Raw genomic sequence first — 13,242 nt, forward strand, 5'->3', positions numbered from 1 at the left:
CTGATAAAATCTTTTCTTGGCTGTTTCTACTTGTGTGTAGAGATGGAAGAGCCATTTGCTCTGCTTGCATTTTAAATTGTGAACCTCCCTAATTGGCATTTCCCAAACCAATATGTGAGCTGAAATGCAGCTACCTGTCGAACTTCACACTCTTGCAGTGCTGTTCTAAAATCTAAAACATATGCATACACCTGTACAGACATACCTTGGAAGTTGAATGGAATCCGTTCCAGAAGTCGGTTGGACTTCCAAAACGTTGGACTTCCAAAAATAATTCGAAAACTGAAACAATCACTTCCAGTTTTTGATTGTTCGGGAGCCGAAACATTTTAGTTCACAGACATTTGGCTTCCGAGGTTCCACTGTATTAGGGAAGACTGCACAAAAATGTGTGTATTAGTAGAAACAACATACAAATAATGTGCAAAACTGCATCAGGGAAAATTGCTTGCAGAATGTGTGTATTAGGACACAATAAATTGCAATAGGATTTTAATGCTGTGTTTAAAACCAAAATCATAAAATGACACAGCAGTTAGGAGTGTACTGAAGATTGAAAAAATGAGAATCAGAATCCAAAATTGGCAGACCGGGCCACCAGTACTTGTGAGTACAATTAAGCTGTTTATTTTTATGTGATGATAAAATACATTTTAGTCATTTAATTTTATTTAACAGGACTTACATACTCCTTAATCATCAAAACCTCTTAATGTGGTTTATATAAAATATAACACACACATCAAAATTACCAATAGAACCAGATGTTAAGAACAAATGAATCTAAAAAAAATTAAAAATAACATCAGTTTTTAAAACGAACATTAAAATCACACAACTGTCAGGTTTTCCTGTCTGGCTAGGGTTGGTAGTTTTTAGCAGACGCTGGAAACATTGCAGAATTCCAAAATGTAAATCTTGCCACTAAGAAGGATTGATTCCTTCCAAGTGTGGAATGAACATTATTTGTCATATCCCAGTTCTGCAGATTGAAGTGGTTGAGTGGCACATATGGGATAAACCTGTCCCGGATTGTTAAGGGCTTTATTTTACCAATAGTAACACCTAGTAACTGATCAGCCTGCCTGTGCAGATCTTTGAGCAGAGTTGCAATATACTGACAAGGTCTCACTCCTGCCAGCAGTGGTGCTGCAGCATTCTGCATTAACTGCTGTTTCTGGACCCAAGTGCAAAGGAAGCCCCACTCAGGGTTCAATGCAGTAATCCCAATTTTGAAGTCATCGGTGCCTGGACTACTGTGGTAAATCTCTTCCATTCCAGAAATAGCCACGCCTGTCACATCAGCCTCAGCTGGTAAAAGGTGATCCTAGCTATCAAGGCTACTTAGGCCTCGAGGGAGGGGACTAGATACAGAAGCATATCTGCACCTTTAAGGATAGTGCAACTGGCGATTGGCCAATTTCTTAGATGCAGGAACCATTCATTCACAGTGCCTCTTGTCTTCCCAAGATTCAGGCTCACCTTATTTTCCACCCTCAATCCCATCCCTGTGTTTGGGCACCATAGCCTTTCCTTGATTCAGATGTTGTGCAGAATTAAGACCCAAATCTCTTAATGACTGCTTCAAATGGCTTCGTATAGATATTAAATATTATTTGGGATGAAATAGTGACCTGTGGCACCCCATTGCATAACTGCCAGGGAGCTGAAAAACACTCCTAATGCTCCTCTCTGGACTCGGTCCCAGACATAGGACAGGATCCACTGCAACACACGGTTCCCAATCCCCATCCCATGAAGGGGATCCAGGAGAATTCCATGGACAATCTGTAAGGTGTCTGAAATTTTTCCTGCACCATCTCCCCACCTTTTGCATTAAGCACCCCAAATTTGGTAGCCATATTGCTCTCCCTGCTATTTTGAAGGGAGATCTCAAACATCTGACTTTATTGAGCTACCCTTAATGTGAGGAGGAATGTAACATCATCATTATTATTATTATTATTATTATTATTATTATTATTAATATGCCACTTTTCATCAAATGATCTTAGGGCAGTTCACAGAATAAAATACAAGATAAACACAAGTAAATAACTAAACCAAAACAACAAAGCAATACCACCCCCAACTGTCTTGATTGGTTAGCTGAACAGGATGAGTTTATTGATTCCCACACACACACACACACACACACACACACTTCCCCAAAAATCTAATATTAGGAAAACTCTGTAATAATTGTAATATGCGATATAGTAGCTTCTTCAATATTTTAAAACTCAGTGTAAAGTTTGAACACATAACATGGTAAACATGTGACTTAGCCACAATGCAGAGGTGGTGACCAGTCCCACAATAAGCAATAGCATTTTGGATTTGTTCATCATGAACCCATGCTGTGCTGTGAAAGAGTTTTGAAACCTTAAAACTTTTCAAAATCAGATTGTGATATGGAATGGAGACAGATGGACAGGGAAACTCTGAAGTTCGGTGGTGGTGGTGGTGGTGGTGGTGAACTATTTCTTGTTGGTGCAATACTTTGGGTGCAGCTGTAGTAGCTTTATAGATTGTAGTATAAACTTGTCATCACTGTACCCCCCCACCTCCCTGTGGTTCTCCTTTTTACAGTCTGTTCCACCCTTATCTTTTCCTTCCTTCAGCTCTTCTTCTTTCTCATAGTATAACAGCCTGTTCATTTTTGAGAGATAAGAACATTCCAAACACAGCAGCCTTGGAGCCATCTTGCTGTGTAGTTTTGTGCATTGCTGCTATTTATTTAATTTATGAATTGCTTTCCCATAAAACATTCCAAAGAGATTTTAGTGCTGCAGCAGGTAACATCTTGCTGTGTTGCAACTAGAAATCTTTGTAATTGGGGAAACAAATTCCCAGTGAATTTTGCCCAAGACATTGTGTATCTTTTATGACTTGTAGGGATACAAGAGTCCAAATGGCATCGTCTTATGGGCAGCATTCTCAGCCTTTACAAAATGAACAGGCAAAACAACAAACCTGTCCACCTTTGATGTAGACCAGGCTGGCTTCCGCATACTTCACTGTCTTGCTATTCCTGTCTTAACAAACTAATATACCGTACATTTCTTCTGGTTTTGTATTTTCTCCTTTTCTTATTTACCCATGTGGTTTGTTTTTTTAATTAACGGACTCTCTCTTCTTCCCCCTTTTTTGCCTCTTCCTTTTCTGTTGGTTTTTAGCTCTACATGGTCCGCACTATGGCAGAGTCCTTGAACTCTGCTGAGCTGTTGAAGCAGCTCAGATCTCTGGGAATGGAAAAGTTATTGCATGTGATAAACAAGTTTCTGAGGCAGTCCTACATCTATCCCACTCTTTTAAACTATGGTGGTAAGGCATTACTTATTATTTTTTAATAGTGTGGTGACACAAACTGTTCCATTGCAAATTGTGGGGCTTTCTTCTTCTTTCTCTTTCTCCCCTCACCGCCTTAGGTTTAATGACTTTTGAACTTCCTTATCAGGTTTCAGTTTGAAGTGGAGCAGTCTTTGCGTTGGGCAGTGTGCATCCGTAATGCTGAACTAATGTTCCATATTGTGTTTTTCCCCCCTGTCACGAATGTTCTGTTCAATAACACAGCTTTACATGGTGAGAACCATGTTAGAGTCCCTCATTGCTGACAAAAGTGGCTCCAAGAAAACTTTGAGAAGTAGCCTTGAGGGGCCCACCATATTGGACATAGAAAAATTCCACCGAGAGTCTTTCTTCTACACTCACTTGATAAATTTCAGTGGTAAGATACACAGATGATCAGTGTCCAGCTTTAGCATGTCCTAATACCTCTAACATAACCTGGGAATATGTTTCCGATTTTGTGTGGCTTACTTTTGTTTTAAAACGATCGCCTGGCTGCTCTTAGAAGCAGGGATTCTGGGCGACATGGACCCCTTGTCTAATCCAGCAAGGCACTTCCTATGTTCTTAATGTGTTGGAACATTGCAAATAACACTGGAATTAAGAGGTTAGATGCTTCATATGCTTTTCCAGTTGGCACGACTTTCCTTTCTTCTTTCGCAAAAATTTCAGCATAATAAGAGGTCCCAGTATTGAAATCTGCTTAAAATGGCAAAAACGTGTCTGCTAAGTCCTTTTTCTTCTTCTTCTAAAGAGAGAAACCTAATGCCATGCCTTGGGTAAAACAATTTTCTTTGTTTTGGCTGCCATTCTCTCTACTGTTGGCTGTAATCGGAAGCATGTTGTTTTAGTGGATTCACCTACTGACATGTCTCTAGTCTAGTCGTACCACGTTGTGTTGTCTTTCCAACTCATGCTGTTATTGGAACTCTGCTTTGGATGGGAGGAAGACTTTATTCATGTTTATAGTGTTGTCGAAGCGTAATGCTCTTCTCTTTCATTAGCCCTAGTGCCCTTGTTGTGCTTCCCGAGTTCAGTGATTCCCAAACAGTGAATTCGGGACCCTCTAGTACCTTTTGAAATAGGTCCACCACCAGCAATATTGGGCTAGCACAAATCAGAATGACAACAGAGCAGGCAATCTTTGCTCATTTCTGCCAGCTGCAATAAATGTTCATAAAAGCAAGGCTTCCTATATGCGCACATCAGACAGGTTGCTGAAAATTTCTCTGTACCCAGCCCTAGTAAATGAATTGCCAAGGCTGAAAAGGAGACTCCTTAGAGGTCTGAGGTATGCACTTTTGAAGTTTGGGAATCACTGCTCTAGTCGACTGAAAACACTGCTGCTATGACAAGCTGGAAGGAACCTCTGACATATCGGATAGTATCTTACGAGCAATTTCACTTGCTGTAATTACTTTCTGCCCCTCCATATTAAAAAAATTGTACTAATTTTGATCAACACATACCATACGGAGTGAGAGAATTCCACCATTTAATTGAGTGAATAGAAGGATGACAGATGTTGCAAGACAGTCCCCTCTCTTCTGCACTTCCTTATTAACCAAAGCTGGGAAATGTGGCATTCATGGCACTAGCACAAGCTGGGAGACCAGTTTAGAATGTGTGGGCATGCATCTGTGCGCCCCTAAATTGTCTAGTTGGCCATTCTTCCAGTAGTGTTTTCAGTGATTAAACCATTTATGCTTCTGCTGGGTGGTTGTTGATAGCAGCTGTATTTAACTTTGTAGGTTCTCCATTTGAAAACCGGTTTTGGTTTCCTTTCCATTCATAACTCTAGTCACCCTCTTTCACTTTCGTTTGTTCATTCATACAACACCTGCACCGCTAGAATAGTGCTGCTTCTGTGTGTACGTGTGCTTATTTTCTCCCTCGCAAGAGTATTGATTCGGTATCATTTCTTCTTTCATAAGAAACCCTGCAGCAGTGCTGTGACTTGTCCCAGCTGTGGTTCAGGGAGTTCTTTTTGGAGTTGACAATGGGCAGAAGGATCCAGTTTCCCATTGAGATGTCTATGCCTTGGATTCTGACCGACCACATTTTGGAGACCAAGGAAGCATCGATGATGGAGTAAGCCTGATGTGATTCTGTCACTTCTTGTTGAGTAGTAGATGCATAAAATTCTGATGACGGTGATATTAGAGGCTTAGTGGGGTAGTCTAGGTAAACAGAATAGGAACCTCCTTTTCAAGTAAGAAGTTGAAGGAGGACAGGTGGCCCCCAGAATTACCTCCTCTCCACTCACCCACTTTTTCCAGCTTCAGATTGTCGGAGCAGACAAACATCCCCCCCACCCCCTGGATGCTGGGCTCTGCCTGTTGCCTTCTCAGGTCATCTTCAGTACTTTGCCCTAAGATTTTTCAAGACCTCCATTGCCCACTTTACTCATGGGCTAAGGATGGGTTCAGTTTTACCAGTCATTTCCCTCTTTTTCTGCTTGTAACATTCTTCCTCCACTTCTAACAACCACTTTAGAGTTCCTTGGTTTGGTTCAGAAGAGCTGCTAGGGTACTGGATTGCTCAAAAAAGAACACTCTTGACACATTCTTAGCTACCTCTAGTCAGTCTTTGTGCCACAGACGTTCCCATGGCCTTTTCGTTTCATTACCTTTGGGTAATGTATATAATATTGGAGCATCCCTTCTTCCCACTTGTAGTCATGATGGTTGGAACTGGAGTATTTCTAGATTGTGACTCATCACCAGCTTTGCACAACTATATGCTTGCTAGTTACCAGAATTTTGGAATGGATAACTTTTGCGTTTTGTTGATGGCCATTTATACACTCATTGTATTCATCTGTGGCAAGTCTATTATGTCAGGGGACAGGAATATTTTACACGTGTGCCTGAAAAAATAACATATTGTCTTCTTTTAGATACGTTCTGTATTCTTTGGATCTTTATAATGACAGTGCCCACTACGCACTTACCAAATTCAAGAAGCAGTTCCTCTATGATGAAATTGAGGCAGAGGTAAGATAATTGAATCTGTGCTGATGGTTGAAAATCTGTTCAGCATCAGCACATGCGATTGAATTTATTATTAGATAAAGATGAAGAGATGGTGTGAGGAGAACCAGAGTGAATGACAGGCACACAAATGCATGTTCATAATTTGCATGCAGGGAACAAGCAGTAGTGAATCTAGCACACAGACATTCCTCATGCCTTGGTCGTTGGAACAAAATTTCCTGCGATCCAGTGCCACCCATGTGTGATATTATTTTATTATTAAATGCATTTTCATTGCCTTTCTTCTCACAAAATCCCCCAAGACAGTGTACTGTTTAGGCAGAACAACGCAGGTTAAAACACCTAGTAGAACAAAGCCGTTATTAAAACCAGAGAGTGGAATTTACAACCCATCAAAAGCCTGGTGGAACGAAACAGTTTTTACAGCCCATCTAAAGCTGCTCCACCCCTAACTTCCCGAGCGAGGGAGTTCCACTGTTGGGCACTGCAGCAGAAAAGACCCAGTTGCAAGTACCGACCAAGCTTCTCTGGGTGGTGAGTTTGAACTGACCCCATTAAGAAGAATTGTGCTTGAAGCTGCATGGATGTGCGAAGGCCTATGCAAGCATAAGAAACTGCCTTAGACTAGGTCAGACTGTGCCTCTCTAGATCAATGCTGCACATACGTGCTGCTTGTTGGTGTTGATGTGTTATCCTCTTTGTGTATGGGGCTCAGGGCAGTCCTGTTTCCCCCCCGCTTCATGCGCACATGCTCATTGCCTACACCCTAAAAGGGGGGGGGGGGCGCTGGTGCAAATGGAAAATGTAGTCTACAAAGGCTGCAGAAGTAGATTTCCAAAGGGAAATGTGCGTAAGTAAATACTGTGTTTTAACTGAACAATTCATATGTTGCTTCTTCAGGTCAATTTGTGCTTTGATCAGTTTGTCTACAAGCTGGCAGACCAGATATTTGGATACTACAAGGTGATGGCAGGAAGGTAAGTAGTCATGTTAAGCAACTTTTTTAAGCATTCATGTTATGATTTTTGAAATGCAGCTTTTCATCAACTGTTCATCAAATGTTCTCCCTTTCCAAATAGCCTGCTTTTAGATAAACGGTTAAGATCAGAATGCAAGAATCAGGGAGCAACGATTCCCTTGCTAACATCTAACCGGTATAATACACTCCTAAAGCAGAGACATGTTCAGGTTAGTAAGTATATGGCATTCTTGGACTCTTCCCCCCCCCCCCATCTTAATTATCTCTCCTTCAACCCCACTGTGTTGATGCTTGAGGCCCATCTTGCAGTTGCTTAAATGTACGAGGCACAAGCTTGTTTTTCGATCAACTTGGCTTTGGAAATCTTTTGGCAAAGTCTCTCACAAAAGGGTCTGAAAGAAAACCTAGCAGCTGAGTGGGTGGTTTTAAGTCCTGGTTTAAGTCACTGATTTGATTAAAGTTTCCAGGTTTGTTTTCTGAACAAGCAAGCATTCTAACTGGGTGCAATTAAAATATATAGTTGTAATTCAGGAAACTCTTTGGATGGAAGATCAAACAGGATGATTTACTCTAGGTTGGCAAATGTTTCTGACTCCTTGTTTAATGATAGCAACAAATAACAAAAAGGCTCTGTGCTTCCACCCAAATAGGTTGCTGAAATGCAGAGAGCTTGAAGGGAAAGGAATAGGGATTGGATTTGGATGTGAAAGGACTTCAAGCCCAGTTCTGGTACTGAAAACCAGTTCCTGGACTGAGCATGCCCTTGGAGGCACCTTAATTCTAAATAATTGCTTCCACTAAATCAGGTAGGGGTAACTTTGGCTCCCTGATGTTACGGAACTGTAATGCCCAACATCCCTGGCCATTCCTGATAGGGCTGATGAAACAACATCTGGAGAGCCAAAGGTTCCCCACCTTCGCCGTAAATGAATGCTAAGAGTATTGCTGTCCCACTGAGCCACAGTTTTGCACCAGAGTCCAGTTGTTGGACCAGTTGGGTTTTGTTCTAGATCCTTCAAGCCTGTAGTCTACCCATCTTCTGATTTATACTACTCAGGACCAGAATACATAACCTCTGCTCATGCAGCCCATCTACCTTTTTGCACTACAGAATTTAGATCTTCTTAAGATAGCAATTGTGAAAGTTCTACTTTCCACCTCTATACATGTATGTAACAGTGCTAAGCAACAAGGAACCCTAAAAGGCAAGTGCTGGTAGTCAGTAGGCAGAACATTACACAGAGAAACTAGGTTTCTGTGCAGTTTGATTTGCTAAGTATTCATAATTTGCTCATTAATTTACTGTAATGTATAGAGCAATCCTAATTCTGCCTTAGCTGAGCTGCTGCTGCTGCAGACAAAGATGATCAGGGCAGGGTGGAATTTTTTTCTTTTCTTTTAACAATGATGTAAACAAGATTGTATCCTATATAGGATTGCATTCTCTGTATAGATTTGGGAAACTTGTGTCTCTCTCTCTTTCTGTGTCTGTGTACATATTAATTTGATACAACAATTTGGAATTTCTTTTGCTTCAGCTTCTTGGTCGGTCAATAGATCTGAACCGCCTGATCACTCAGCGAATTTCAGCAGCCATGTACAAATCCATGGAACTTGCCATCGGTCGGTTTGAGAGTGAGGACTTGACCTCCATTGTTGTAAGTGTTGAGGCCCATGAGTGCTGCTCAGATTCATGTGAGGTCAGGAATTGGCTGAAGATTTCAAGTTCAGCAACGTGTCTTAAACCATTGCTTTCCTAATATTGCACCAGGTTAATGAGGGGAAGGGAACTCTTGTAACGTGGCACATCTCTTCCTCCACCGCCCCATCAAATGTTACCTTTTTCTTGACTGCTCAGATGTACTTGGGATGAGAGGAGGTGAAACAACTCCAATATTTGTGAGCCTGGTTTTATGTCACGGCTAATGGGAAGCAAAAGTTGAAGAGCTCTTAATGTCAGGAAGTGTAGTTTTTAGTTCAAGAAGCTCCTCTTCCTTAAACCTGTGTTAATAAAATATAGAAATTTCACCTGTGGGCATTAATTGGATCTCTGTGGGAACCAGACAGAGGGCCTTCTCGGTAGTGGTGCCCGCCCTGTGGAACGCCCTCCCATCAGATGTCAAAGAGATAAACAACTACCTGACATTCAGAAGACATATTAAGGCAGCCCTGTTCAGTGAAGTTTTTAATATTTAACGCTGTACTGTTTTTAACACTTGATTGGGAGCCCCCCAGAGTGGCTGGGGAAACTCAGGCAGATGGGCGGGGTATAAATAAATTATTATTATTATTATTATTATTATTATTATTAATTTATTATTATTATTATTATTATTATTTTATTATTATTGTGGAGACACATAAACAAACCCTTCACATGCAAAACTAAAGTTGTCTGCTATTAGGAAGAGATTTTAAATACGAAAGAATGCTAACTCCTCTGTGGATTTTATTCTGTCTTTAAAAAGCATGTAATACTTGACTGTTGGCTTATAAACATGTGCGGATTTTTGTGGTCACATTCTTAAAGCTTCTGTTTTGTTGTAGACTTTGGAAAGATTTTCAATCTGCCCTTCCCTCCCTCTCACTGTCTCTTTCCTTCCTCCTTTATTTATTTTTGCTTCTTCTCAGGAATTGGATGGACTGGTTGAAATAAACAAGTTGACACACAAGCTTCTGAGCAGATACATGACTCTAGACAGCTTTGATGCCATGTTTAGAGAAGCCAACCATAATGTATCTGCTCCGTATGGAAGAATCACCCTTCACGTCTTTTGGGAGCTCAATTACGATTTTCTTCCGAATTACTGCTACAACGGGTCCACTAACAGGTTGGTGTCACATATTGTAGTGTGTGTGTGTTTAATTGCATTTAGCTTCACTGACTCTGATACTGACAATATTTGGAATCTACCTTGGTTTGCCAAATAGCTACATCTTAGCAGTTGCTCCACAAGCTCAGAAGCTTTGTTAAGAACAAAAATTAATTTTACTCGGAATACATTGGGATTAAAAAAATAATAATGTGCATTTTTAAACAAACAAAAAACCTAGCCTAGGGTGTTGCGTGTTCAGGGATTTCTAATTGTCTTCTGTGAGAAAGATTACGCTAAGCATGCACGATCGCTTCCTTTTCAAAGAAGAAAATTAACTCCCTGCAACTGCAGTGCTCAGTGTGCAGGAACTGTTGGCTTGTGGCCTAAATATTTAAGAATATACAGTATAATAAATTACAAACATTTTTGCTGCCACCTCCAGCTTCTTTTCATCCAGCAAACGTCAGATGATTTTACATGTTTTCCCCCCACATGCATTATTACATATACGCTGGTAGTTTTTTTTTAATTGTTCTCATCATGTACATTTAGTGGAATGTCATCCTCTAGTAGCCTACAGTTTTATATGATGAAACTGTTATGCATGAAGAGGAAGCTTGAATGAACAAAGACTTGGTTGGAGGTTATTTAAGCAGAACAGACTATGTAAAAGACGTAGGCCCTGAGTCGCGTTTTCTATGCCTACTTAAAACTCACCTGCTCACCCAGCTGTTTCCTGGCTATTAACTTGCTTATAATCAGTATATATTTTTCTGGGGGTACTCAAAGGTACACAGCATCGGCATCTTCCCCTGCCCTCCAAATGTTAAAAATGTGGCACTTACTGTAACAACTTCATGGTGTGGACTGGCACCTTCCCCCCCCCTCCAAATAACACCTGCATAGGTGTTCCCTGCCAACCCTGTCTCAACGCAAGTCCTCCTTGGCCACACACAGCCTTGTTCTGTGTGATCGAAGCAGGAACAACCTACATTGGCATGCTATAGATGGGACACCTGGATTCCTTGCAGGGAGGTGTACCATACCACAGTGTAGGACCAGAATAAAGAGTGTTTGGCATGCTGTGTATGTAGGTGCACTTATGTAAAGCCAATCCTGGGATCTGTGTGTTTATGTGCACACTGGATCTTAAGTTTACTGAGCAAAAGTGCATTCTTAATGGGGTGGAGGAAATTATAGTCACTCCCTGAACTATTCTTCAGACAGTGGCTGAACATAGTTCTTACGCTTACCAAGTTCTGATTGTTGCGCCCTGGAGGTCTTTTGGGAAGAAAATGACCTCAAGTCTTTCATAAATATCAGATAGATCTAAATAACCGTGTGCATGAAGGAAATAGGTGCTAGCGGCTGCTACCACAAGAGTACAGTATAGGACGTGGGTGGCACTGTGGTCTAAACCACTGAGCTTCTTATGCTTGCTGATCAGAAGGTCAGCAGTTCGAATCCTCATGATGGAGTGAGCTCCCGTTGCTCTGCCCCAGCTCCTGCCAACCTAGCAGTTTGAAAGCACGCCAGTGCAAGTAGATAAATAGGTATTGTTGTGGTGGGAAAGTAAACGGCATTTCCTTGTGTTCTGGCTTATGTCACGGTGTCCCGTTGTGCCAGAAGCAGTTTAGTCACTGCTGTCACATGAGCTGGAAAGCTGTCTGTGGACAAACACCGGCACCCTCAGCCTGAAAGCAAGATGAGCACCACACCCCATAGTTGCCTTTGACTGGACTTAACCATCCAGGGGTCCTTTACAGTATAGATGCTCAGTAGTCTTTTCAGACCTGGAACCTCCTTTTAGTCTAAGCATGTTTTTCTTATTCTCCCGCTGCTCCCCAATTTATTTGTATGGTAAATAATTTTTTATGGTAAATAAATGTATTTATTTGTACCAACCCTTTATAGCAGTTCTCAGGCTTTTACTTGTGCAGCCTCTTGAAACAAGCCTTTACACTAGTGGAGTATTGCACTAGTGGGTTTAGCTTCACTTGCCTCAGCAACCCTCCGGGATGAGGTACATTTTCTGTCACACATTGGACACTGCCCTCATCTGCACCTTAACATTCCTAAGGAAAATTGGTTGTTCTAACGTATTTAAAAAGTTCTTCTCTCCACACACACAATATATATATATATATATATATATTTGGCATTCAGCCGCTAACTCACTGGGAATTCTTAATTCTGTGTAGTACTACTTGACGCTAAAGAACTCAAGTTAACAGGATAATCAGTTAGATACAGTGGTACCTCGAGTTACAAACGCCTCAGGTTACAAACTCCACTAACCTGGAAGAGTTACCTCGAGTTGAGAACCTTGCCCCAGGATGAGAATGGAAATTGTGTGCCGGCGGCACAGCAGCAGCAAGAGGCCCCATTAGCGAAAGCACGCCTCTGGTTAAGAACAGTTTCAGGTTAAGAACGGACCTCCGGAACTAAGTAAGTTCGTAACTAGAGATACCACTATATATAACAATAGGTAGGTTATACACAATCACTATATTTATGGCCTTAGCTGCTGCATCAGCTACAATACGTACATTTAATCTTTTGCTACAAACATATTTTATTGAGCTAATTGTTTGTTTTCGCTTAAAAAAACAACCAACAGCTGCAAACTACACCCATTTTGTTCTGTGGATTTTATATTGATTTTAAATTGTTAACAGGTTTTTCTGCATTTGCAAAAAAGCTTTTTATGACTAGGGTCAAGTATTGAGGTCATTCCTGAAGAAGCATTACGTTCAAACTGCACTTTAAGCTGCACTGTTTGTAATGGTTTGCTTTTGATAATGAAGTGAGATTAAATAGTTGGGTGGTGTGCTATTAAAGCAAGTGGGCATTTGCTAATTGCATCTATTTGTATTTGGTTTTCTGTGCATCTATAAGACCAAATGTGAAGGGTGTTGATTTGGGAACATTAGCAAGGAAAAAAGGAAGAGAGGCATTGGAATTGACAGCAAATGTCCGTGGTGCTCCTTACAGGATGTGCAGTAGCATAATGGCCAGGGCTTTACCTGAAAGTAAGCCCCACTGAATATAGTGGGACTTCAGGTAAACATCCCTACAGTTATGCTGTAAGAGTGTGAGT

General features: G+C 41.1%; 1 protein-coding gene and 1 long non-coding RNA gene across 3 annotated transcripts in view; one reads left to right on the plus strand and one right to left on the minus strand.

Annotated features, from left to right (window-relative positions):
* Nucleotides 1-13,242, plus strand: part of CYFIP1 (cytoplasmic FMR1 interacting protein 1) — a 59,908-nt gene that overhangs the window by 23,647 nt on the left and 23,019 nt on the right. Inside the window, exons 16-22 of one of the 2 annotated variants that reach the window (XM_081001287.1) lie at nt 3,180-3,327; nt 5,286-5,442; nt 6,251-6,347; nt 7,248-7,324; nt 7,427-7,535; nt 8,865-8,984; nt 9,958-10,157. In XM_081001287.1, the coding sequence (XP_080857413.1) occupies nt 3,180-3,327; nt 5,286-5,442; nt 6,251-6,347; nt 7,248-7,324; nt 7,427-7,535; nt 8,865-8,984; nt 9,958-10,157 (908 nt within the window). Of the gene's footprint in view, nt 1-3,179; nt 3,328-3,576; nt 3,731-5,285; nt 5,443-6,250; nt 6,348-7,247; nt 7,325-7,426; nt 7,536-8,864; nt 8,985-9,957; nt 10,158-13,242 lie in introns of both variants that reach the window. The other variant, XM_081001286.1, reaches the window with a different exon arrangement.
* Nucleotides 625-13,242, minus strand: part of LOC308474908 — a 306,542-nt gene continuing 293,924 nt past the window's right edge. The window contains exon 2 of the long non-coding RNA XR_013985030.1: nt 625-2,882. This is a non-coding gene — a long non-coding RNA (uncharacterized lncRNA). The remainder of the gene's footprint in view (nt 2,883-13,242) is intronic.

Source organism: Podarcis pityusensis (assembly GCF_964106645.2).
Source record: "Podarcis pityusensis genome assembly, chromosome: 4".
In the NCBI taxonomy this organism is placed as follows: Eukaryota; Metazoa; Chordata; class Lepidosauria; order Squamata; family Lacertidae; genus Podarcis; species Podarcis pityusensis.